Raw genomic sequence first — 24,942 nt, forward strand, 5'->3', positions numbered from 1 at the left:
CCATTGGTCGCGCAGTTAGACAGAGAGCGACGAAGTTGTGCTCGCCTGCGGAACAGATTCAGGTTTGACAAACAGGTGGTCACACCTAACGTACCATTTTGACCGATTATATTGATGAAAACATATTGCCACAAAACGTTCTGCATTAGTTTCCTATGAAGTATCTACGCACTAGTATGGAGTCAGTCAATTATATCTTGAAACAAGGGTAAATTAAATAAACGAGTTTTACAGTCTCAAAATATTGTTTTATGTCGACTGGGTGATTAAGCAATGATATTCTAAATGAAGTACCGTGTTGGTTTCTCTCGAGTTTCTCTCACTTTTTCAAAGTAAGTATTATGGCCCAAAGTGAGCTATAATTAAATTTTAATTTCAAACAAACCAGTTGTTTTACTCTGTGCGGGATAACTGGCAGGCTGACAAGCGCCGGAACTACATCGCACAAGGGCAGAGTGCTAGCGCGTACTTTGCAAATAATTAATCTTTAACTTTTTATGGGTTCGTAAACATTTTGTTTGCAATCTCGACTACCCGTGTTCAAGGACAAACCCAACGGTTTCCAAGCTAAATTTCTCGTACATAGTTGTATTTGCTCTAATAATTCAGTAAAATCAGATTGCAATATATTTTTTTAACAAAATTTTTTTGCTTATCTGTGTATGCGCTTCATTTCGCTTTATTTCGTTAGCGACTTTCACTTCCTTAATCACGGATTTCCAATATAGCGTCCTCTTGATTACTGAATACGTTTGCGAAATGTTCCGTTACAGTAATTATAGTTCCGCGCTGATTGAAATCATTGATTCTGGCGTAGGGATTTAGAGTCCTTTTTTTTTTTTTAATCTTCCCCCCTCGGGTATCGTGCGGAGCGACGCTGTTTGGAAGGAAGCGAGGGGTCGGTATCTCGCTGCTTTCGCGGGCAGGCCTGTTTCACGGCGCCCTGGGTCCCTTAATGAAGCCTTTTGATTGGCCGGCTCTATCGGGTGCGGCCACGCTCGCAAACCTTCCCCGCCTCCCTCCCCCTTCGTCACGGAGCCTTGTTGACGGCCGCGATTTCCCGGCGCCGCTCGCTGGTGCGTGTGTTCCTCCTGCCCGCTCCGGCGATACGCCCCGGCGCGCGGCGGGCGCTGGTCGGGAACAGCTGGCCGCCGTCTGCGCCGTCTGCGTGGTTCGCCCGGCTGTCGCTCCCCTTCGCGCCATCGCATCGCCCACGCTGCAACCGCAAATGATGCGCTATACACAGAAACCAACGACCCGACTCAACGTTCTCCATCATTTTCGCACTTCCATGAACAACCCGCCAGTGTTTCAAACTTTAAATCAAAATTCAGTATTCGTTCGGCTACTGCATTGAAATATTTCACTAAAGATTTCAGTAAAAATAACCTCAAAACAAAATTTTCACGAATGGTGATTTTATTACCAACGCACCGATTTGATCATGATTTGAAAAACCAATATTCTGACGCTCGTTTCAGTAACTTCGCCCCCGCAAAGCGATGGGAATAGAAAGAAAAAAAACTGCCCTCCCTAAGAAAATTTTATAAATAATATCTTTAAAACAACATTTTTAAGCCAACCTGAAACTTAAATTTCGACGATGATTTTCTAATTTATCTTTAAAAAAAAAAAGTCCGATATAATTTCCTTGCTAAACCACGCTTGGGTTGATTTTTTAAAATTCTAACGTCAAATTACAGTGAAATTACGTCATATAAGGGAACACAAATCATGAAATTTTTTGTAATGTGAAATCATTAGAACTCAATTGAAGTCGTAAAATAATTTGCTGAAAACAATTTAATCCTTCCTTTTACCATTGATGTCCACAAGTGATTGCATAAAAAGGGGCAAATAATAAAATGAAAAAGAAATGGACGTTGTGGAACCCCTCTAGGCGCGGGGAACCAGGGGATAACACTCCGACACCGCACAACTTCACGAGCAAGCCCTGAACAATCTCTATGGGCTGAAGCGGGTTAGCCAGTCTCGTTAAACTCAAAAGCAGTAACATAATTTCCGTATTATATTTAGCTTTCAAGCAGACATGGATTTTTTTATTTTAATTTTAATCACGGTTATACGGCTCGACGACAACTAAATCGTTTAATACACCTTTCGACGCGTGCTGGGGAGGCATCGCCCAATATATGCAAATCCCGCTTGCGCTTGTATTTTGTACTGTTCGCTAGAATCGATAAACGTTCGGATTTTTTAGGGCTGAAACCGATTGAGATTTTTTTTGTATGTACATACATTTCTCTTTTTTTTTTTTGAAAAAAGGTGAAGTACCCGTGCTTAGCTACGGCAGGCAGACACTCTCGCACAGCTCACTATACACTCCCCTTCCCTCGGGAGTACATACACACATACATGCAGACATACATGTTGTCCCATAACTCAACGTCAAGCCGTGAACAGTTCATATCTCAAATAATCACATTTATGAATCAAACAAATTATAAAAATTATAGTTGTTTTCTAGTTATGTGCTTTTTTTGTTTTGTTTTTATACCCTCACTCTGCACCAAATTATTAGAAAACGTTTTGCTACGCAATCATATAATACCCTGCTACTGATAATTCAAAATAAAACTAAACACACCATACTTTTGGGGTGAAAAAAAATCTTTGCTAGATTTATGAGACTATTTTTTTTCAATTGGGTAACTTTGACTATTCACTCTGTAATTTTTTTTTTGCTAACTTAGCAAGTTACTGATTTAATTAGCCATCTTTTTCAAATAACTTGATAAGTTAGCAAAGGAATTACTTACAGTATAATTAGTCAAATCTACTCGATTAAAATATTTTTGCCGCATAAATCTTTCAAATAATATTTTTACCCTAAGTACAACATGTTTGATTTTATTTTTAATTGTTTCAATAGTAGGGTTATGTATTGTTATTTAGCAAAAATGGTTAGTTATAATATTGAATAATTTTATACAGGGTAAGGATTTAAAAAATTTTTGAAAAAATACCCATAGATGGAAAAGAACACTTTTTTTTTTAAATTTTGGTTTTATGTTCCAGAACTGTAATCAATTTTGCTATCAACTGTTCTAGGCCTGGCGTTGAGTTTTGGGACATACTGTAAATTACACAGTGAATTTGAATAATATCTAAATGTTTGCGCATGGCGTCTACAGTTCATGAAAGTTAAGAAAAAAAAGTAACGTACCCGAAGCACTGGCCACGAAAATCGCGAAAAAAAAGTCTCGAAATAAACATTAACGGTGCAGGGAGTCATGAAACTTCAATGTCCAGCATCCTTTCGCTTACTTGTGTTTCGATTTTTGACGTCTCGCTTTTACAGTCGCAAATTAAATGTAAATAGTCGGAGACTGTCCACATAAATAATGTAGAAATCATCCCTGAAAAGTCTTTAATTTTCTAACATAAAGTGGCACGTTTCTGCGAATGGTATATCCTTTTTATTTCTGCGCTTGATGTTGCTTATGTTTAAAAAAGGATCCTGTGTTATATATATATATATATATATATATATATATATATATATATATATATATATATAAACATTTATTTAAAGGTCCTGAAAACTCACCAGGCATTTGTAAACCAGTGTAAGACCACGATTCTAAGATAGTGTGCAAGTTACGGCGCTTCGCCAAACGTGTGTAACAGAAACACATCGCCCGGAAAAGCTCCGCGGAGCCCGTGAAACATTGGGATCGTGTTGAAAAGTGGAGTGGCGTGAGAGTTGTTAGGGGGCAGTTAGAGGCGTGACCCGCCTCTGGGCCCACGCGAGAGGCCCTGGCATGGCGCGGCGGTGCTCCCCGGGGGTCTGGTCTGCCTGCACTCGGGTCACGTGCGGACGCTTTGTTATAATTATGGATCGTCGGCCACCCTCCCTCCCCCTCTCCGCCCACTTCCTCCTTCCGCCCTTCTTCCCCCGCCAGGAGAGGGCATAAATCCAGGGATAACTCCGCTATCTTTGTGCTTTCCCCTTTCGGCCCCCCGGCCCCTCCATCCTCCCCCTCATAGGTCCAGAGGCGCCCGAGGAGACGAGGCGTCAGATGCGATTCCCAGTCCCGAAGGGAGGAGGGAAAAATAAAAAAACCTAGTGTGAATGAAAAGGCAAGGCTCGGAGTGAAAATACGAGAATTCGCCTGACTTCCAGAGTGGAATCGGCAGTTCAGATCTCTAAATTACAGGAGGTATCAATGGTGGGAATTCATTCCAAAGTGAAGAGGGGAAAAAAATGCTGTGATTTAAAGCGACAACTTTAAATATCATGAAATTTAAATATTATAATTTTTGCACGTATAAATGAAATATTACGCAGTAAAGCGATTTTATTATGTTTAGTTGCATATCGGATTAAAAATCACACCAATCTTTCCCCCCCTTTTTTTTCATTTTTTAAAACATTTATTACATACAGCACTGCCTCCGAACATCTGAATGGCAGGACTGGTCATTGTGTAAATTGTATTGAATCGTGATGGGAGTTGATTTCGAACTACGACCTTCGCCACATGGATAGTCTTTTTTTCTTCTGGTGTTTTGTTTGTTCCCTGGGTGATATGGGGCCTCTTGACATGCACTGAGTCTTCGGCGGTACGTCATGGCCAGCGCGTAGCACCCATGCGGCCAAAGTCATGGGTTTGAATCCAACACTCCGGCTCAAACAAATAACATTCCGGAAGCGAAATTGCGTTTGCAGATCCTTTGATGTATGTATGCATGCTCGGTCTGATTGGTAACTAACTCTCCGCTGTGTGCGTGTGTGATATTTCTGATTGGTTGGTGCTGCCGCCTGGTAAGTTCGCCCTTTGGCACCGATTGGCAATACGTAGCTCGCAACATTACTGGCGTATGCTGCTGGAGTTGGCGATACACGAGGCGACCAAGTATTCTGTGACCATGCGACGTAAAACATTTACATTTAAAGGGCCCGTTTAGTCAGCTGTGTATTTGTGTTAGTGAGGCTGGATAATAAGTGCGGCGACGCCTCTAATCTCAACGCTCTGAACTGGCGCAATATTCTCGTCTTGCATAGGACAACTATTAGTTTTGAGCGGTGACCATAACATTATATGGCGGAGGAATGAAGATAAAGGTTGTAGTTAAAGGCGCTTGGGTACTTTCAAGAATCTGTACCGTGTGTTTCATGCCCAAAAAATTATTCTGAAAACACGCGATTTAGCCATTTTGACTCTTGTAAAAATACAATTTAAAAATGAATGACAGAAACAGAACTACCCGTCTTCCCATAGCGCATTCTTAAATGCTTTTCGTAAACAGACACCACTCGGATATCTCGAGCAGTTTTCAAATCGCGTGTTTTTTTTTCTCTCTGAAGCCTTGCACACCGTGTGTGTGCCCGGGTAGGCGGGGGCCTTAATTTTAGTGCACGATATTGTTTTGTGGTCCATGGACGGGATCCATGGCTAGTTGGCCGGATCGGGGATGTTTCGCTTGTGAAATATGTTTCCCCTCGTCGGGTTCAGGACTGGCTGTTGGGTTGACCTCCTTACCGCGGTGTTTTTTTTTTACTTGTGGTTGCCGCGCTCAGGTTTGAAACAATCGAGACTCGTCGTGGCATATTGTGCGCCTGTGTTTAAAAACTGCGTGCTCTGGGATTTCCGTTTCGGATCGCCGCCTTTGGGCGACAAGGCCTCGTGGCGGCCCTGCCGCCGTGGTCGAGGGATCGATACAAGCGCTCGATCAGCGCTGGCCAGTCTGCCCTCCCGCTCACCGCCTGGCTTCCGTTCAGGCAGGGTGTCCACAGTTAGTACTTTCGTACTAGATCTAGTACTTTATTAGTGGTCTAGTACATTTACGCTCAGATCTAGTACTTTTTTTCCCCCTTTAATATAATAATATTACAATAACTCCAATATGTTTTATTATTAACCGTAATTATTTTTTAAAAAAAACTATGGAATGTATGTGTGTGTGGTGTGATATTTAAGTTAGAGCATTGCAATTTCATTATAACTTCCTAAATTGTTAAAACTAGTAACAAATTATAATTTAGTACTTTTTTTTTTCAAATCTAGTACTTTTTTTCTCGCCTAAGTTGGTGCGAAATATTTTTTTATCCTTGTGGACACCCTGCGTTCAGGGTCGTGGTGTTGCCGGTGTTGTCTCGTGCCGAGACCGAGACATAGTTTCTGAAGTGGTTCTGTGTCCGACGGCTAGAGGCATTACTAACATAGCTCCATTGATTGTGGGGAGTAATTAATACTTAAGGCATCGGTTCCGAACGTGGGGGTGAAACGGCTATTCTGAGGGGGTAATAATGCTGGTAATTTTAGGTATGTTAGGTAATAGAATGACAGATCAGCGCAACGTGGCTTGCGTTCTCTTGCGTTGCATGTACACTAAAAAAATAAATAAACGTTTCTATGTGTTTGTAGGTAGCCTCTCACTGTGTTCAATCTCTTTCTAGTAACGGTAAAAACAAAGGCCAGAAACAGTCTCAATGTGGGTCATTAATTGAGATGCGCCTTAAATGAAACTAAACCTAACATTAAAAAAAACTTGCGATTACAAAACAATTCCACCCTTCACATTAACTGTCATTAATTAATTAACGAAGTACATTAAGATTGTTTTTACATGCATTTGTGTGCAATTTTATGATTAATGAATACTATTTGTATGCATGTGTTGTTTTCTTCGATAACATTGTAAAGGAAGGTAAATTCAGTTTCCCTGATAGTATTACAAGTGGTATAGGGAACTGCAGGGAACCTTATCTATAATATTCCAGTATAAAATTATAATATCACCGTTTAATCCCACAGAAGGCACGCCCTCCGCCTATCGAGCTCGTGCGCCTATAGGCTATTTATAAAACTTTAACTCGATATATCCCTTGCATTTTTATGTCTGCCACAAATATTTTAAACAGATGTTCACTTAGCGTAATACCATCGATGTAAAAAGGCGCACAAGTTTTCGCGCCTTTTTACGCCAATGATATACATTGAAATTTTTTTTTCAAGAACAACGAATGTAGGGGAGTAAGTGTCGAGTTGAAATTTAAGAATTAGCCCTTTTAAAAAAAAGTCATGTTGAAAAAACTAAAGAAAAAAAAATTGTTGTCTGTAAAGTCGATTTACGGACGATAGTTTAACGTCACAACGTCATAACAAAACATTGATGAAATGATTGCATACTTTTATGAATAAAATTGAATCATTTTTATTGAATTATCACTATTTTGTATGGATACAAAGATGGAGTGAAATGAAATCTACAATTTAATTGATAAATTTACTTTTATTTGCACTCATTAATTCAAATATGTTTATCACTTTAACGAAGAGATTATTTTAACTATAACTTTTATACATGTTTGCTATTTAACTTCTTCCAATCTGTATTATACGATGATAGGAAAAGTAGGAAACGAATGGGAGAGTTTCAAGTTTAATGTGCCTCGAAAAAGTCAAATCGATGGTTGTTCCAATCGAGTGGAAGAGAGATAGATGCGGCGCAAGCGTACAATGAGCGTAACGGGACACAGCATAACGGGACAATGTGCGTGACAGGACACTTTTTCGTGCGTGCAGCCGGCGTTCATCGATTTATTAGACGTTGTCACGTCAAAAACATGGCGTGTGAGACCGAGTCAGTAACTAAACAGACAGACAACAGGGAATGCACTGTGGACGTGTAGTTCGTGGCTGCCGTAACTCCTTGGCGTGCCCCGCGGAGTTCCCGATTCCCGTCACAGACTTGCATAGTTGCACTTCGCTCGCGCGGCCGGAATGTGTAATGACGGGTCCGCCTGCGCATGCACAGTGCCGCTGCTGTTCGCCGCTGTGTCCAGGGGTGTCCGTGGATGCTGCCGTGCTGGCGGAACAACCGAAACATTTTAAAACACTTGTATTTTATTGAAGCGACTGTATCTGGACACACATGCGGTGTGCAGAGCTTCGGAAAAACCACGCGATTTTTTAATTGCTCATGTTATTCGAGTGGTGTCTGTTTAAGAAAAAACATTTAAGAATACGCTGAGGGCAGTATTTAGTTTTCAAACTGTATTTTTAGGAGAGTGCAAATGGCACAATCGCGTGTTTTCAGAATAATCTTCGGGCGTGAAACAGCCGGTGCAGATTCTTGAAAGCACCCAAGGAACTTGCATTACGTCGTTATCTTCATTTCTCAAACATGTAATTTTATGGTTATCTCTTGAATTCTCATAGTCGTTCTTTGCGCGACGTAGACTGCACGCCAGAGGCTATACCGCGCTGGAAGCACCAGCGAGCGTCGCACTTATCATCCCGCCTCACCGACACAAGTTACACCCACGACTAGGCGGGGCCATTCACAACGGCAATTCAGACACGTTCATAAACATCAGCAATCATCATGCGTGGTCGAGCACCTTTCCCGCAGTGTTTCTGGTGTTCCAATACGGCGATGGTGAAGAAGATGTGACTTCAACTTCGTCGGAGCTTGCCATCTAGCAATTCCCAACTCTGTGGCTGCATCACGGAATTGTAGTAATGCCAGGAAACATAATTTGTTTTCCTTTTACTAATAAATTATCAGTATTGCATTTTTAAAATTCTTTAACTATTCGCTTTTCAATTTTATAGCTGTATGATAATCATTAACAAACATATTTTTTCTTGTTTCTGCCGTGACTTTAGGCTGTAATCAGTAATAGTTTGTATCTTGAACATAAAAAAAGTACTATCGTAGTTTGTGTTATGAACTACATATACTAAACTGCGAATTGTGAAACGAATTTTTTCCCCCACCAATTTTCCCTGACAGGTGTGATTACTATTTTATTCCTAAATTGTAAGAAATAATAACATACAAGTAATTTTGATTATTCAAATAAATCTTACTTTAATGTACGAAAAACTGACTTAAAAACGTATTTCGGTGCCAGTATTTACATTTTTAATAAGACGTAAAAACAATACTAACTTTCGTAATTTGTTGCCATCTTAATAGGCTATATAGTCGCTACAGTATACGGTCTATATTCCAGAGATTTGTAGCTTTGAGATACCGTAGTTTACTGCGCTGGATTTATTTATATTCATACTTGTGTATTTTCCTCTTTCTGAGATGTGATTGCTTTCACTTTTATGAAGAATTCTTATTACTGGTAGGTACAAAAGAAAGCTTTGGCTTTGAAACAAGAAGATCACAAAATATAGCGACTTTTTAAATGAGAACTGTTTTGTTAAGATGAAAAGCATAAAGTTTATTTTTTGTTTTGTGTTCCGAACATCGTAGCTTATTTTTATTTTCATTAATTTTTGAGATGTTATTATTTGCTTCTCTTTTGAGGCCTTTAAGGCAGTGTCTCACGTGGTTTTTCCGAGAATGTTTCACAAAGAGGTAAACTGTGCACATTTCGCACAGCAATTATTTGTGTTTACAAAGCAGAATTATTCAGTATTGTGATACCGACAATCAACACGTTGAATCAGATTTTAAATAATAATAAATTAAAATGTCTGGGGAAAGGAAATCAGAATTTTTTTTTGTGTGTTTTGTTTTGCTTGACCATATAATATTGATATGAAGTCGGTTGGTTAAATCATTTAACTCCTATATTAGTAGTCATATCCATACCCAAAGAGTGGTAGGTTCGATTCTCACACCTAGCATGATTTAAGCCGTTGTGTAAAACCTTGCGACGTGGTCTGGACCTTCTTATTTTGCTCGACTATCATTCTAGGGCAGCTTCCACATTAATGAATACCCGGCAGACATATTAAAAGTAAGAAATCAAATGCGACAGTGGTGGAAGCAAGCTAAGACTGTGGCAGCAAATCAGTATCAAACTATTCCGGTTGAGAATTAGGTATGTGATTGATATTTTCGCAGTTTTTGTCACGGAATATGAATAGCTGGGATGCTATTTTAGGATCTAATTTTTTTTCTTTGGCCAGGAGAAAAAAGAAAGCTATGTGTTATTGGTTTGGCAGCTTATTTAAAGCAGTTCTTATTCATTTCATTCTCCGTCTTTTTCGGTATTTTGTCAGGCCTCAAACTGTGGTAACTTGATCACAAAATCGTCGTTCACAAACCATGACCTCCGCAGGTCCTGCTCCTGCATGCATGAGTAGAGACCGGAAAAATTCGCGGATTAATTTCGCGTTACACTAGAATATTGAAACACACGTATCTTCATATGTCTTCTATTATTGACTCTCAGGTTATCTGAAGGACTCTGAGCATGTGCAAAAAACCTTCAACCAAAGAAGTATCGAATCTCAAGCATCACAGTTGACAGGTCACGCAAGTCAGCAGGTGGCATGTATGTGCCCGAGTACGCAGGGGATAGTGGAGTCTATCCCAGAGGTCATTGAAACTGCGAATTTCCCAGTGCCTATTGTCATGTCGCTGCCTCGACCTTGTTGGTTTTACCCTTTTTTTCCTACTGGTATCACGAGGGGAATCAAAGACTGTTAAATAGAGGCTCGACATTAACTTTACTGTCTGATTGTGAGTACATTGATTTCATGAGCCGAAGTCGTCACCGGTCTAGTACTGCCTGTGCGCATTTACTTGGAAGGACCTAAGCGCCTAGTTATCACGCCGTTTAGAAGTCCTTACCTTCTCGGCTGACCTCTCGGCGAGGCGGAGTTCGGCGGCGAAAGTCAGCAAAAGCCTCTCTTTTGGGCTGTGGCTGGCGTGCTTGACACCTCGGGTCCGCGACTGTGTTGCCAAATGTCGTTCCTACCCCCTTTTTCGCAGCGGAGGCCGGCCTCGCCATCACGCCAGTTAGCCGATCTAACTGGTGGGGAGCTTTACTCCCCCGCCGAATTAGGTACACGTAACTTTTATAGCATTACACAACCTACCGGCGCACACACAGGCCCGTGTGCCAAACCTATCCCACAAGAGACGCACCCTCGCCGTCGATTCAAATGATTCTTCACCAGTGTGGGGAGCACCTGAATTACTATGCACTTAGCGAGTGATATAAACTTCTGTTTCTGGCCTCGCCCACGCTCACTGCCCCGGATGGCAATATGAGGAATCGGCGGCGGCCGGCCTCGCGTCGAAGCGCTGTCCCACTGTCTTGTGCTGACGCCCGTGTCGCGGCGAGGCCTGCTCGCCTGTTCGCTACGTGATTGACACGACACTGCACATGAGCCTCAACTCGCGGCTGTTGGCTCCGTGCCAGGGAGATTCTGCAGTGGCTCGCCGTTGCCTACCGCCCTGTAGAGGTGAAGCGACAGCACAGCATCCAGCCGACCGGTTCACCGTCTAGAAGTCTGTAACCCCGGAGATAACAGGTCGTACTGAGGAAGTGTAAGTAACACTGTCAAAATAAGTTCCTTGAATAATTCTTGCAATTTAAAAGTTTGATTTTTTTTTTTAAAATAATTTGCTACTGGAGGTTACATCGTACGTATTAGATAAAACTCAGAAACGGACAGAAAAGATGAATAAGCTGACACACAATAAGCCAAAATCTACCGATGTCAAAATTCCACAGAATTCTGTCGAAGGCAATAGTCAGAAAAAATATGACAGCAAAGATGAACACAGTTGGCTGACAACGTCAAGACAGTTGCAACAATAACAGTAAATATAGATGAAAACATACTTTGGACAACAAAGTGACAAACAGGCGAACCCAACGGTGATATTGAACTGATAATATGGACGACACAACAACACAAAGTCGCACAGCCGAAGCCAGCGATATACCCAGAAATAAAATTTTATACGACTCGTTCAGGATTCGAACTAGTAATTCGATCCAAGTTCTAGAAGTTTATAACCACTAAGCTAAGAGGTAGTAATAAATTTAACATATAACTATAGCGTGCAAAGGATGGCTGCTGCGACGTTTTAAACTCTTTCCTTCTGAGCCATCAAAACTCGAGCAAATTTATAATGCAGGAGCCAGAAGAAAGGCGTATGTTTCATTTGGAAGAGGGGGGCGGGCGAAATTTCGTAGTGCAATCACATGTTTCTCGTTCTTGCTTCATGAATTGTGAAGCAACCTGCGATATTGGTAGACGCCTCTGGAGCTTTCCAGTATAGAGTGGTATATTTGGGGGGAGAGGCATCTCTGATTGTTTAGACGAGTAGTCGGTAATGATTCTCGAGAGTAGTATAGGATAGCCGGTCCGGAAACAGGATTCAGGTTGTGGTGTGTGGTGGGGTCAATGACCGACCGACCTCTGACGTCACGGCGGCCATTTTTGACTCAAAATTCCTCAAAATTGATTCAAAATTCCTCAAAATTGACTCAAAATGACTCAAAATTTCCCGTTTTAAGAAAAAAATTCCCGTTTTCGAGGGAAAAATTCCCGATCCGAGGGAAAATTTCCCGTTTTATTCCTCAAAAATCCCAACGGCTAGAAATGTCCTGATAGAGGCTTAAGCATCCTTAACTCAAGCCTCAGTTAAGCCTCTATCAGGATGTGACCTTGACCTTTGACCTTGACCTTGACCTCGGCGGCCATTTTGGATCCGACATTTTGGATGACGTCATTGTGTTCTAGAAAATTCCGGTGATGTGTTTTCCGCCATATTGGATGATGACGTCATCGTTGCATTTTCCGTTACACGGCCGCCATCTTTAACTTTTTTATTTATTATCCGATTTTAAAGAATTTTTTTTTTAAAAAATATAAAAAAATTCAATTAATAAAATTTTAATAAAATACTTATAAAAAATATACTTTTACGACACGGAGGTCAGAGTCCTCGGTTCGAACCCGGTGAGGGCAAAAAATTAAAAATGGCGACCGATCCTTCCCCCGCGGTGGCTGCAGGCATACTGACTCCCACCACTTTTTTTCAAAGCATATATATCGTCAGGTAGTATGACGTCATTAAAAAATATTGCAAGTGACGATTTAGTAGCCGAAAATCACTAATTAAATGTAACTTTGAATAAAATGACATGTCTCATTAAGAGTAAAACTCCTTCATGGAGAGATCGGTTTCTCAGAAATAACCAGAAGCACTTGGAGAAACCACAAGAATAATCAGGAGCACACGGAAAAAACCTTCATAATATTGACAAGAATAATCAGGAGCACACGGAGAAAAACCATCATAATATTGACAAGAATTATCGGTAGCACACGGAGAAAAACAATCATAATATTGACAAGAATTATCGGGAGCACACGGAGAAAAACCATCATTATTTTGATAAGAATAATCAGGAGCACACGGAGAAAAACCATCATTATTTTGATAAGAATAATCAGGAGCACACGGAGAAAAACCATCATAATATTGACAAGTATAATTAGGAGCACACGGAGAAAACCGACATAATATTGACAAGAATTATCGGGCGCACACGGAGAAAACCACCACACATTTTCTTTGATATCATAAAATTAAAAATAAATTAAAAATAAAAATAAATTAATAAAAAATTTAAAACAAAAAAAAATCTACAAAAAAATACATAAAATTCTGGCTTGTACTAAAACTCTATCTTTGCTCAACAATGATAAGTTTACAAGCTAGCAGAATCTATTTATGTATTTTTTTTGTAGATTTTTTTTTGTTTTAAATTTTTTATTAATTTATTTTTATTTTTAATTTATTTTTAATTTTATGATATCAAAGAAAATGTGTGGTGGTTTTCTCCGTGTGCGCCCGATAATTCTTGTCAATATTATGTCGGTTTTCTCCGTGTGCTCCTAATTATACTTGTCAATATTATGATGGTTTTTCTCCGTGTGCTCCTGATTATTCTTATCAAAATAATGATGGTTTTTCTCCGTGTGCTCCTGATTATTCTTATCAAAATAATGATGGTTTTTCTCCGTGTGCTCCCGATAATTCTTGTCAATATTATGATTGTTTTTCTCCGTGTGCTACCGATAATTCTTGTCAATATTATGATGGTTTTTCTCCGTGTGCTCCTGATTATTCTTGTCAATATTATGAAGGTTTTTTCCGTGTGCTCCTGATTATTCTTGTGGTTTCTCCAAGTGCTTCTGGTTATTTCTGAGAAACCGATCTCTCCATGAAGGAGTTTTACTCTTAATGAGACATGTCATTTTATTCAAAGTTACATTTAATTAGTGACTTTCGGCTACTAAATCGTCACTTGCAATATTTTTTAATGAGGTGGAAATAAAAAAAAAATATTACTCAGTCTAGTAATATACCATGAGACATCTGTGAAGCACTAACGTACAAGACGAATTTCCTTCTCCTTGGTGACTTCCGAAGCCGTGCTTCTTTTGCGGGCGTTAGTGAGCATCCTGCATCCTACATAAAAGAAATAAATTTTATTTATCTGTAAGCAACATGTGGCGATATCTGTTGTTGAAAAGCGGAACTACTTGCAACAAGTACCTTTGCATGAGATAAATTAACTCTCACCACTGAATGGTGCTATTTTAGTCAGTTAGAGACATGAAGTTTCGTAGCCATGGCCAATTAGTCAGGCAGTCTCGTAACCATGCGTTCTGTAAGCTTCATAGACCTATAGCCTCGAGATCACGTAACCTTGAGGATTTGCAATCGTATAGTCTCGTAGTCTCGCAGTCAAGATGCATTGGAGCCTCGTAGACTTGAAGCTACGTAAGCAAGTAGCCTTGTAATCTTATAACATAAAGCTGATGGTGCAGTTGGAGCAAAAGAGAAAATTCCGTCGAAGAAAGATACGGTAATTGGAGCCTTGTAGACGAGTAGCTTCGTAGTCAAGAACTCATGCAGACTTGAAGTCCTGTATCCTCGCAGTCACATAAACTTGTGTTCTAGAAGCTTCGTAGCTTGTAGCCTTGCAGTCTCGTAAACTTTAAGATTCGTAGGCGTGTAGTCTCGTAACCTCATGGCTCGTAGTCGTGTAGTCATGATGTCTTGGGACCTCATAAAATTGTAGCTACGTAAGCAAGTAGCCTTGTAATCTTATAACATAATGCTGATGGAGCAGTTGGAGCTTTAAACACTCGAAGGTAGTTGGTGGAGTCTTGTAGACTCGTAGAATTGAAGCTTTGTATCCAAGTTTTCTTGTAGCCATGTCGTCTTGCATTTATTTGGAGCCGAGTAGACTTGTATCCTTGTAGCTTCATAGTCATGTTTTTACGTAGCCACGCGGTATTTTAGCCATGCAGACTCGCCGCAGCCATGTGTAAGTCATAACCAGCTAGATCATTTTAGACTCGTAGCCTTGAGACCTCATAGTCTCTTAGGGCCGAATGCATAGACCATACTATTACTAAAATTTAGTATTAAGTTTAACTAAATCGGAATTTCGGTATGCACAGGTTGTGAAGTATTAGTGGGGCTTATTTTTTAAGTGCATTCGTGCAGAGAATATTTAGTCGCCGATTGGCCGTACTAAATTGCTATTTAGTGCTACTTTTCACAACATGGAAGCTGTAGGACGCATTGTGGATGACGAGTTTGTGGAATTTGTGCGATATGCTAGGGATGTTCCCTACAATCCGCCGCCTAGAAAGTATCTTCGAGATGGGGATAATCCATTGGAATGTTTTAGTGATGAAGAGTTTGTGAAACGTTTTCGTTTCACAAAAGAAACTGTAATTGGTACCATCGTGCCCCTTGTTGCGGCTGACAATGGAGATAAGCGTGGTTTGCCGGTGCCAGCAATTGTTAAAGTTACCACTGCACTACGCTTTTATGGTAGTAACAGTTTTCAGGTACGTGAGAGTAAAATTTATTTAAAGTGTCTGACGACAGGTATGTTGGTTGTAAATGAGGTGTAACTGATAGAAATACATTTACCTATTTATTGTCTTTTTTCGTAATGCTGTCATAAACATGCCTATTTACCCGATATTTCTTTTAAGAGAGAAATTACTAACCTGTGTTCGTTATTTTTCAGATTGTTTGTGGTGACCTTATCCACTTGAATCAAGCAACAGTAAGCAGAATTATCAAGGTTAGAGTTGCTTAAGTTTAGGTTATGTACATCATCATTTTGGAAGACAGTTTTGTGCCCTTCATTTGACATGTTAATTTCCATTAAAAAGTAGGAGCAGGGCATTTGGGAAAAAAGTTGAAAATAAATATTTCGAAATAATTTTTTTTTTTTTTAGCAAGAGACCCCAAACTAGGCTATTACCCCAAATTGTCTATCTAATAACAGTTTGGTATTAAGAGTTTTCTGGAAAAATTTGTAGGTGGATTACTGTTTACATGCTAAATGAACCGATAAAGTAGTGACTAACAAAACAAGTTAATTTGTCATGGTAATACATTGTGCTGCCCTATTAATGTTGGTAATCATGGCAATAAATATTATAGAGCAGTTGTTTAAATTGTTAAAATTACGAGGCATTTACCTACACTTTTATGAGTTTGGAGTGAGTAGTTTATATTTAAATTATAAGTATGTGAAACATATTTTACAGGTAACTTCAAATGAGCTGGCAGGACATTTGCTGCAGTATGCACACTTCCCAGGACCAGGAGGTATTCGTAGTAACCAGAGGAAGTTCTACGATTTGGGTGAATTTCCTGGAGTCACTGGTTGTATTGACTGCACGCACATCTGTATTAGTAATCCTGGTGGCCAGTTTCCTGAGTTGTACCGTAACAGAAAACAGTACATGTCCTTGAATGTTCAGGTTTGTGTAGATAATTATTATGTTTGTGTCGTAAAAGAGAGGTAATTTCGAAAACACTTTTTTGGAGCACTAAAGCTGTTCTTATATTTTAACCTGAAAATAGTGTTTATAAATTGCTACTGATTTCTGAAAAATCACAGTTTATTGATTACATTACATTACCTTTGCATTGATGTGGCCACTCTCATTTTTTGCTTTCCTAGGTGGGCAAACCTCACGTTCACAACATCCATTCCGAGGCCACATTTGTGCATGTTCAGCATAAATATTACAAGTTTGTGATAGTGTGAGAATGGGAGATGGGTTAAGTTAGTAACATTTAAGTTATTTTAAAATATTTCAATGGGTTGATATAATTAGTATAGCTACAATAAAAATACTGTTAGATGTTTTTAATGGTAGCTTTGGAATTGCCATGTAGCATAACAACCAATTAATATCAGTGCATTCTGTGGCCTAAACAGTTCCTAAATTCATTGGAGGTCACGGAAGTTTGCAGTTCGCACAAGCAACTTCAATAATTGTACATACTATAAATAAAAACGTGAATAAAAGATGTCTATATTGTCTTTCATATACTTAAATGACAGAGAAATTAATTTTTGAGCTTTGTTTAAAATATTAAAAATAGTGTGGGCTGGTAATTAGGAGTCATTCCGTGTGAAATCACCAAGTTGAGGTTGCTCGACTATTTTTAAAAAAATTAATATTTTTACCACATATAACCTTATCAATGGGTAGTTCAAAACCATATTCATTTTATTTTTGTGTGCCACCATTTTCAGTAGAGGCTTGTATATCTTCCCAAGTGCGTGCTCTAACAGTGGTTTGCAGTGGTTTCAATAAAAGGTCATTGTTGACATTGTATTAAAGATAGAAGGTTCTGGTCTTCACTGAAGTAAAGTAAACATTGTATGGTTACCAAAAATGTCTAGAAATAAAGATATAATTTTGTTTAACCTTATGTGAAATGACCTTGAAATTTGTCAAAAATGTTATAAAAATTCCATTTTGAACATTTTTTTAAAGTGACTTGGAGTTGGAACCACAGGGCAAATATTTTTTTGCAATAAGTATGGATGGCAGACTTTCCAGAAAAAATGAGATAATGTGTGGGTTTAAACTCCTTCCTGGTTTTCTGTTGCATTAAACTTCTAAAATTTTCATTTTTTTGAGTTTTTCAAGGTCAAATATCTCAAAAGGGGGACCAGGTAAAATTTTTCTGTTTCCACTATTTAGTACACCTACTGGTACTTAACAAATTCTGCAAGTTTCATTTTGTGGTTCAAACAGGTGTAGAAGTTACAGGCTTTGAAACTTGGGTAAAAAGTTGCATTTTACGTAGAAAATAAAAATTAACAGTGGCTCATGTTCACATAGTCTTTTAGTGATTTTACCTTTAAGTTAAAACAATTTGTAGTGCTAATAATAAAAAACATAAAACTCACCCTATTACATTATCCAGATTTGCAAACCACAAAAAAAAATGTCAGCTGCAACAGATTTATTTTACAAGTTTGACCCGCAGTTTCTGAGAGAGTTCTATATTTTTCTCTTCAGTTATATTAAATGTTCTACCTGTTATAGTAGTGAACTCTGTAGGTTTCAAAATGTCTAGAACATTCTTCATCTCCACCCATAAAACATCATCTTTTGTTTTACTGAAGCTTGTAGATGGACCACCTGGTGTGTAGAAGACCACCTTGATATCACTGTTTTCTTGAGAAACCTCACAAACTCTACCAATATACCATCTGTTATCATAAACACACACAACAATGTCGTTTACTGAGATGTCACTAATGTTAAAAACACCAGTAGTGCCATCAATTGGATATTCTTTGTGTTTCGTATCAAACGATGCTGAAATGATGCTGTATTGTATTGTTGATGTGTTCTTCGGTTTAAAACAATGTTGATCTCTAGTGCTTAAAATTCTTTTAGCATTATCAAACCTGCTTTTTAAGTGAAGATCTGCCTCCTGAACTTCTCTTTCTCCCACAAACACAAAATTTATTCCTTTTATGTTTTCCACACAAAATTGAAACATACTCATTGGTGTTATGATATGGCCTTCTTTCGGTCGCTGTAAACTTGTCTTAGCCACCAGTCGCTTGACAGTTCCACCAATACCATCACAAGGCCCCTTTCCATGACTTGTTGCAAAGAAATGCCACTCTGCTTCTAATCCAAAATCTTCTTTATGCTTGCACAAGTTAGAAAAATTGAACCTGTTCTTGTATTGAGCAGCCGATCCATCAGAAAAATAGGCAACTCGATTCAAATTAGGAATAAGGGACTTAACAAAGTGTATCAACTTTGTTTGGAATGTGTACACAGCAACTGTGTTATGATTCATACAGTCACTTATAACACAAAGGCTCTTAGTACACAAATTCTTAGCATCATCTCTGTAGTACACACAGAAGGGATGAATTGTGGCCTGAGAATTCATCCAATGATAACTCTGGATCTCATCTTGGATGATAAATGTATAGTTTTCTGAGAAATCCAGAATTATTACACATTCATCACTTTGTAGATTCTCTTTCTTACTTTTCAGAAATTGTGATTGACTCTGCGAGATGAAATGGTGTTTCTTCAATGCCATTAGTTTACTAACAAATTTCTCTTTGAATTCAGCATGTGGTTCTACTATCGTTACAAGGTTGCAATGGTCTGCTACTATCCACTGACTGTATGTGATATCGTCATCATCACTGACACCCTGCAATAGTTCATCTACTTTCAGGTTTCCTACTTCAGGACAATTTGGGCACTCTCCAAACATACAATCTTCACTATTTAAATCACACACAATATTTTCAAGAAGGACCTTCCAGTCATCTGTTTTTACTGCCATAGTCATTAGTTTGAAATTTTGGTGAATTGAACATACACAAACAGAATGAGTGCCACTAGCTCCTGCAAGGATGCACCACTTGGGACGCAGAATACAGAATGTAGAAAACCCAACCTTTACAGATTGATGCTCTTCTCTAAACTTTTGGTATAGTTCTTTTAAATTACACAGAATTAAACGTTTTTGCTTTAGTTCTTTCTTCCCATCATCAAGACGAACCGATTTTGTATCCTTCATTCCAGGACAGATTCTACTAACTTCATCGTTTTCATAAAATTGAACAACGAGATCTCTAGTTTCTTGAGGCAATTCTTTCCCTTTTTTCTTAGATGTGAGCTGTGGAATAACACCACGTTCCTTAACAATTTCACGTGTTCTTCTAACCAGATATTCGCTTACATCTAACTCATGTGCAGTTCTTTTCATTGACCAGCTTTTTGGCACTACACTAATGACTTGTATTTTCTCATTGTTGGATGTACAGGTCTTAATTCTTTTCTTGAGATTTTCAATATGAATTTCCATGTCTTTTATTGCAGTATCAGCTATTTCTTCATCATCCTCATCTTGAGACTCACAGGTGATGGTAAAAGTGTCGCTTAATTTTTTCTTAATTGCACAAGAAAATTTGCTCACAGTTCGTCTAACTTCTAGATGTTTTTTTGTATCACTAAGTTTAATAATTTTAGTTGGGGAAACTCCTAAAGCAGAGCCAGCTTGATTGATAGACTCTACAACAATTTCAGGTGCGGTGAATAGTTCTTCGTTATCACAGTTGCTAGTACTAGTACCTAAATTCCCCTCAACATTACTTGAAAGTTTTTTATGACAAGAGCAACAAACAGATTTGCCAGGAATCAGTGATGGCCATCTTTCAGACAACTCTACAGTTATTTCCCTTAACTGTTTTTTGATAACTTTTTTATGGTATGAAAATGGATCGCAACACGAATTTCCAAAAAGATGATTATACTTGTCCAGATATTTTTTTTCGTGGAAAGTACACACATTAACAATGTTATGTAACTTACTTCTTTTCTTAAGAAGGTCAATTTGCGATTTAGTGAAGTCTGATGATAATTTTAGGTAATACTTGCCATATGAATCATTTTCACAATCTTCATGTGTAAAAGTACCCAAAGAACACTCCATACTTCTGGTAGATAGTTCTACGTAGTCACTTTGAGACAGAAACTGCAGGTAACAACTAGCTCACTTCAATGCAGAATTGTAACACATACCAGCAATACTTGTGTGGAGCCAAATAAACAATATTAGAGTAGACAGCACATACAAAACCACAGAACACAAACACATCTTTACTCCTTGGCAGCAGACACAAGACTAAAGTGGTTGGCTGCAATGCACATATATTCAACTTGTCACAACTTGCTCTTTGGATGGTTACATCAGGTTTGCTTGTCACAACTTGTCCATTCATGCCTCCTTACAAAATGATTTATTTTTAACTTTCCATATGTTACAACTCAAAGCCTTATATTATATTTGCACTTCATAAGAAATAAAATAAACATTAATAACTGTTACACAATTTGATTACAGTCAAGTAATTAGAGCTAAAATATTACAACTTTTTACCTAAGTTTCAAAGCCTTTAACTTCTACACCTGTTTGAACCACAAAATGAAACTTGCAGAATTTGTTAAGTACCAGTAGGTGTACTAAATAGTGGAAACAGAAAAATTTTACCTGGTCCCCCTTTTGAGATATTTGACCTTGAAAAACTCAAAAAATGAAAATTTTAGAAGTTTAATGCAACAGAAAACCAGGAAGGAGTTTAAACCCACACATTATCTCATTTTTTCTGGAAAGTCTGCCATCCATACTTATTGCAAAAAAATATTTGCCCTGTGGTTCCAACTCCAAGTCACTTTAAAAAAATGTTCAAAATGAAATTTTTATAAAAATTTTGACAAATTTCAAGGTCATTTCACATAAGGTTAAAAAAAATTATATCTTTATTTCTAGACATTTTTGGTAACCATACAATGTTTACTTTACTTCAGTGAAGACCAGAACCTTCTATCTTTAATACAATGTCAACAATGACCTTTTATTGAAACCACTGCAAACCACTGTTAGAGCACGCACTTGGGAAGATAAACAAGCCTCTACTGAAAATGGTGGCACACAAAAATAAAATGAATATGGTTTTGAACTACCCATTGATAAGGTTATATGTGGTAAAAAAATTATTTTTTTTAAAAATAGTCGAGCAACTATTTAATTAAACATTTGGTGATTTCACACGGAATGACCCTTAGGTTATGTTAGCTACATTTAAAATAGTGATAAATTGTGTGTGGTTGGTTAGGTGAGGATAGCTGTATCTTATATTAGCAATTCCTTAGCAACTGATAACATTATTTTACAGTATTTTTTGTGTAGGTTATTTAACTTAATAGACCAGTCTCATGATTTGACTTGAGTTCTCGAAATCATATACACAGACCCATGTGGGAAAGAAAAAATGGCTACAGGTGTGTCAGTGCACACACATTGTAATGTGCACTATAAACTGAATATTCGGAATCTGGTAGGAATTTAGAAATTATATTTTCAGGAAAATTACAGGAATGTTTCAGGTGTTCAAAAAAATTATTTAGGAATTTTATTATTAATGAATGGAAAATGCAGCGGTGTGAGAATTTAACAAAAAATTGAATTCATTACTGTACTTGAGATGATAATTGAGAATTTATTTTTAGTAACCTGCTTCTGCATTCGGTAAAAACCTTAAACAAGTTTAAAATTAAATTAAACCGTTAATCATATAGATTTTTAAATGTTAACCATTTTTAGAGATTCTTTAGTATTTACTTTTTTTTTGTACAGCCAAACATTATATGAATTTTAAGTGTTTGGGTAATTTAACAAATGTATGTATATACATTAGGTTGTTGCAGGTCCTAACCTCGAGATCATGGACATTGTAACACGATGGCCTGGCAGTACCCATGATGCCAGGATATTTAGTAACAGCAGGGTGATGGTTAGGTTTGAAAATCAAGGACTCCCAGGAATACTTCTAGGAGATAATGGGTATCCACAGTTACCATTCCTGTACACACCAGTACTGGTTCCAACGACAGCAGCTGAGATCAGATACAATTTAGCTCACAGAAGAACAAGAAACATTGTGGAACGGTTATTTGGAGTGTGGAAGAGGCGGTTTGCATGCCTTGGGCAAAAACTACGAACGAAACTGGCTACTTCAAACAAGGTTATTCTTGCATGTGCTGTGCTGCACAACATTGCGGTTCAGCATGAAGAGCCTTTGCCACCTCCAGTAGAAGAACTTCGTGTTTTACCCATAGTGCCAGTTGCAAACTTGCGTCCACGCAACCACCGAGGAGCTGCAATGAGAGCAATGTTTATTGAACGTCATTTTGTGTGAATGCATTACGTAGTTTCCGTGGTTTTCTGTACATAACTGCTTCAAATGTATTTTTTAATTTTTTTTAATAGTTTCAGTAGTGAATTAATTTTTTTTTATTTTTCCAGGCACAGTCTAGAACATGGAATGTAATAGGCCTCTTGGGGAATCAAGCCATGTATATAAATATAGGAGATAACGCATTGAGCACTATACCTCCAGAGAGCTTCCTCTAAGGTGATGTGGAAACTGGTGCAATGGGTCAAAAATGTGAGTAAATGGGTAAGTTTCCTGCAATGTGTATGTAATGATGTTTATTTGTTCAGTTTTTTTATACAATTGAAATTTAGTGAAGCTTTTGTTTTCTTTTAACAGGTTTCTGTGTTGTTAAGCGATTACATAAAAAATATACCTTTTTAAGGTGTCAGTTAGCAGTCTTTATCCTAACATTTATTTAACCACTTTGCAAATCTTAAGTATCTAATAAAACTTTAGCATTTCATGATGTGGGTTATGTGAGGCCTATGGGAATCGGAGAAATAGTTAAGCCTTATGTATATAAATGAAAAGTGCATATTATCAATGAATTTCAATGAGTTTTTTTATTAATTATTCATGCATATTAATGTCGTGATAGAACATACCCTAATTTAACCAGCTGCATTTCTCAAGCCTCGTAATTACTGATTTTAAAATAAAGTGATTTGTGTGTTCATAATAATTACCAAGCTATATAGATGCAGAATAAATACTTCAACAAGATTTATATTGCACTGAATAAAGTCTCAATGATTTTAATACAAAAGCATGTGTGTCTTTTTTCCCCTTTTCCTTGTGCCAATGTAAGTGTATTGTGTGGTGTAGGGTGAGATTTGCTTGGAGACAGACTAGACACACTGACACTGCAGGTAACGGAAAGATTACTGCTAAAAGGTCCACAGTGATGAGAGTGATCACAATGGAGGAGTGTGTCTGACAATATAATTGGCCAGTGTTCAGCCCTTTTGCAGTAAGTTAAAAATTTTTAGTATCCTTGAAACCTGGTTTTCTAAATAATGAAAGAAAAATTGACAATAGTAGATACCAGATACTCTTAGAATTAGTGTATGTATATAGCAGTAAAATAAGTTCTAAAAAGTTTTAACCAACTATCTAGAGATATATAAATAGCTTATCACCCTGCTTTCAGCACCATTTATTGCTGTGTATGGTAAAGTCGAGTGAGAGACAAGAGATCTGTTTTTAGAGATTAGTGGTCATAAAAGCATTGGTTATGCAAAAAACAATAAATTGCTAATGAGTCCTCTTGGAATGGTCTGTTGCAATTTTAACATTTTTGCAGGTATTACAAAATGATGGAAAGTCGAAATAATGTCAAATATTTACATTTATTATTAGTCTGATGTTAGAGTTGTAACTATGTACACTGTTTAATGTGCTTAAAAATTAGCCAAACCTTCCTCTTATTATAAATGTTGTATGCATACTGTTATGCCTTTAATTGTCTATTTTGCTGTTTAACATTAAAGTTTCACTGCAGTTTATAAACGGGACTAAACTATAGCAGCAGTTAACACAGTAAGTTCTAACACTAATTTAAATAACATAGCAATATAAAACAAACCTATTGCTAGATTATGTTTCAAGAGAATATCACATTGGACCAGTGCAAAACCAGGCAAGGTTCAAAATGCATAAACATCGCTGTATAAATATACAGAGATAAATAAAGGAAGAAACAACATTTTTGAAGCTTAGCATAAATGTTTGATCTTTAACAATGTGTACAATAATAAACAACTAATTGTCATTCTAAAATTTCACAATATTTTATTTTTTTAAGAAGCCACTAATTTTAAAAAGAGAAGATCTTTGGAAATAAAGTGAATAATAACTAAATTGAATGTTTTTCTTATATAAGCTATATTAATAATAAATTAAATCTATGCTAAACTGTTCAATATATTAATAAAAAAAATTTTCTGAGCAGCTTCTTAGAAGTAGATGAATTGGAACATGCGTAAATGGTTGGTTATGTCAGTTGTATTAATTATTTGTATAAATCTTGGAATTTTAGGGAATTTATTAGTCATTAATGTTGCTTACCTACCCTAAACAGTCTTTTCTCTTAATTTTTAATA

At 37.6% G+C, this 24,942-nt stretch overlaps 2 protein-coding genes across 8 annotated transcripts in view; both read left to right on the plus strand.

The window, feature by feature from the left end:
• Positions 1 to 24,942, plus strand: part of LOC134543313 (tyrosine-protein phosphatase non-receptor type 13-like) — a 369,574-nt gene that overhangs the window by 170,395 nt on the left and 174,237 nt on the right. The gene's annotated exons all lie outside the window — the stretch shown is intronic.
• Positions 15,122 to 23,606, plus strand: LOC134542757 (putative nuclease HARBI1). Its single transcript, XM_063387261.1, has 4 exons — positions 15,122 to 15,611; positions 15,797 to 15,853; positions 16,326 to 16,541; positions 22,322 to 23,606. The coding sequence occupies exons 1-4, from the start codon at positions 15,321 to 15,323 to the stop codon at positions 22,820 to 22,822; spliced, it is 1,065 nt and encodes a 354-aa protein (XP_063243331.1). The 5' UTR covers positions 15,122 to 15,320; the 3' UTR covers positions 22,823 to 23,606.

Source organism: Bacillus rossius, assembly GCF_032445375.1.
Source record: "Bacillus rossius redtenbacheri isolate Brsri chromosome 9 unlocalized genomic scaffold, Brsri_v3 Brsri_v3_scf9_2, whole genome shotgun sequence".
Classification (NCBI taxonomy): domain Eukaryota; kingdom Metazoa; phylum Arthropoda; class Insecta; order Phasmatodea; family Bacillidae; genus Bacillus; species Bacillus rossius.

Coding starts and splice junctions, on each gene's coding strand:
- LOC134542757 (XM_063387261.1), top strand. CDS start 15,321: ATGGAAGCTGTAGGACGCATTGTGGATGACGAGTTTGTGGAATTTGTG. Junction 15,612..15,796: donor ATGGTAGTAACAGTTTTCAG/GTACGTGAGAGT, acceptor GTTATTTTTCAG/ATTGTTTGTGGTGACCTTAT. Junction 15,854..16,325: donor CAGTAAGCAGAATTATCAAG/GTTAGAGTTGCT, acceptor CATATTTTACAG/GTAACTTCAAATGAGCTGGC.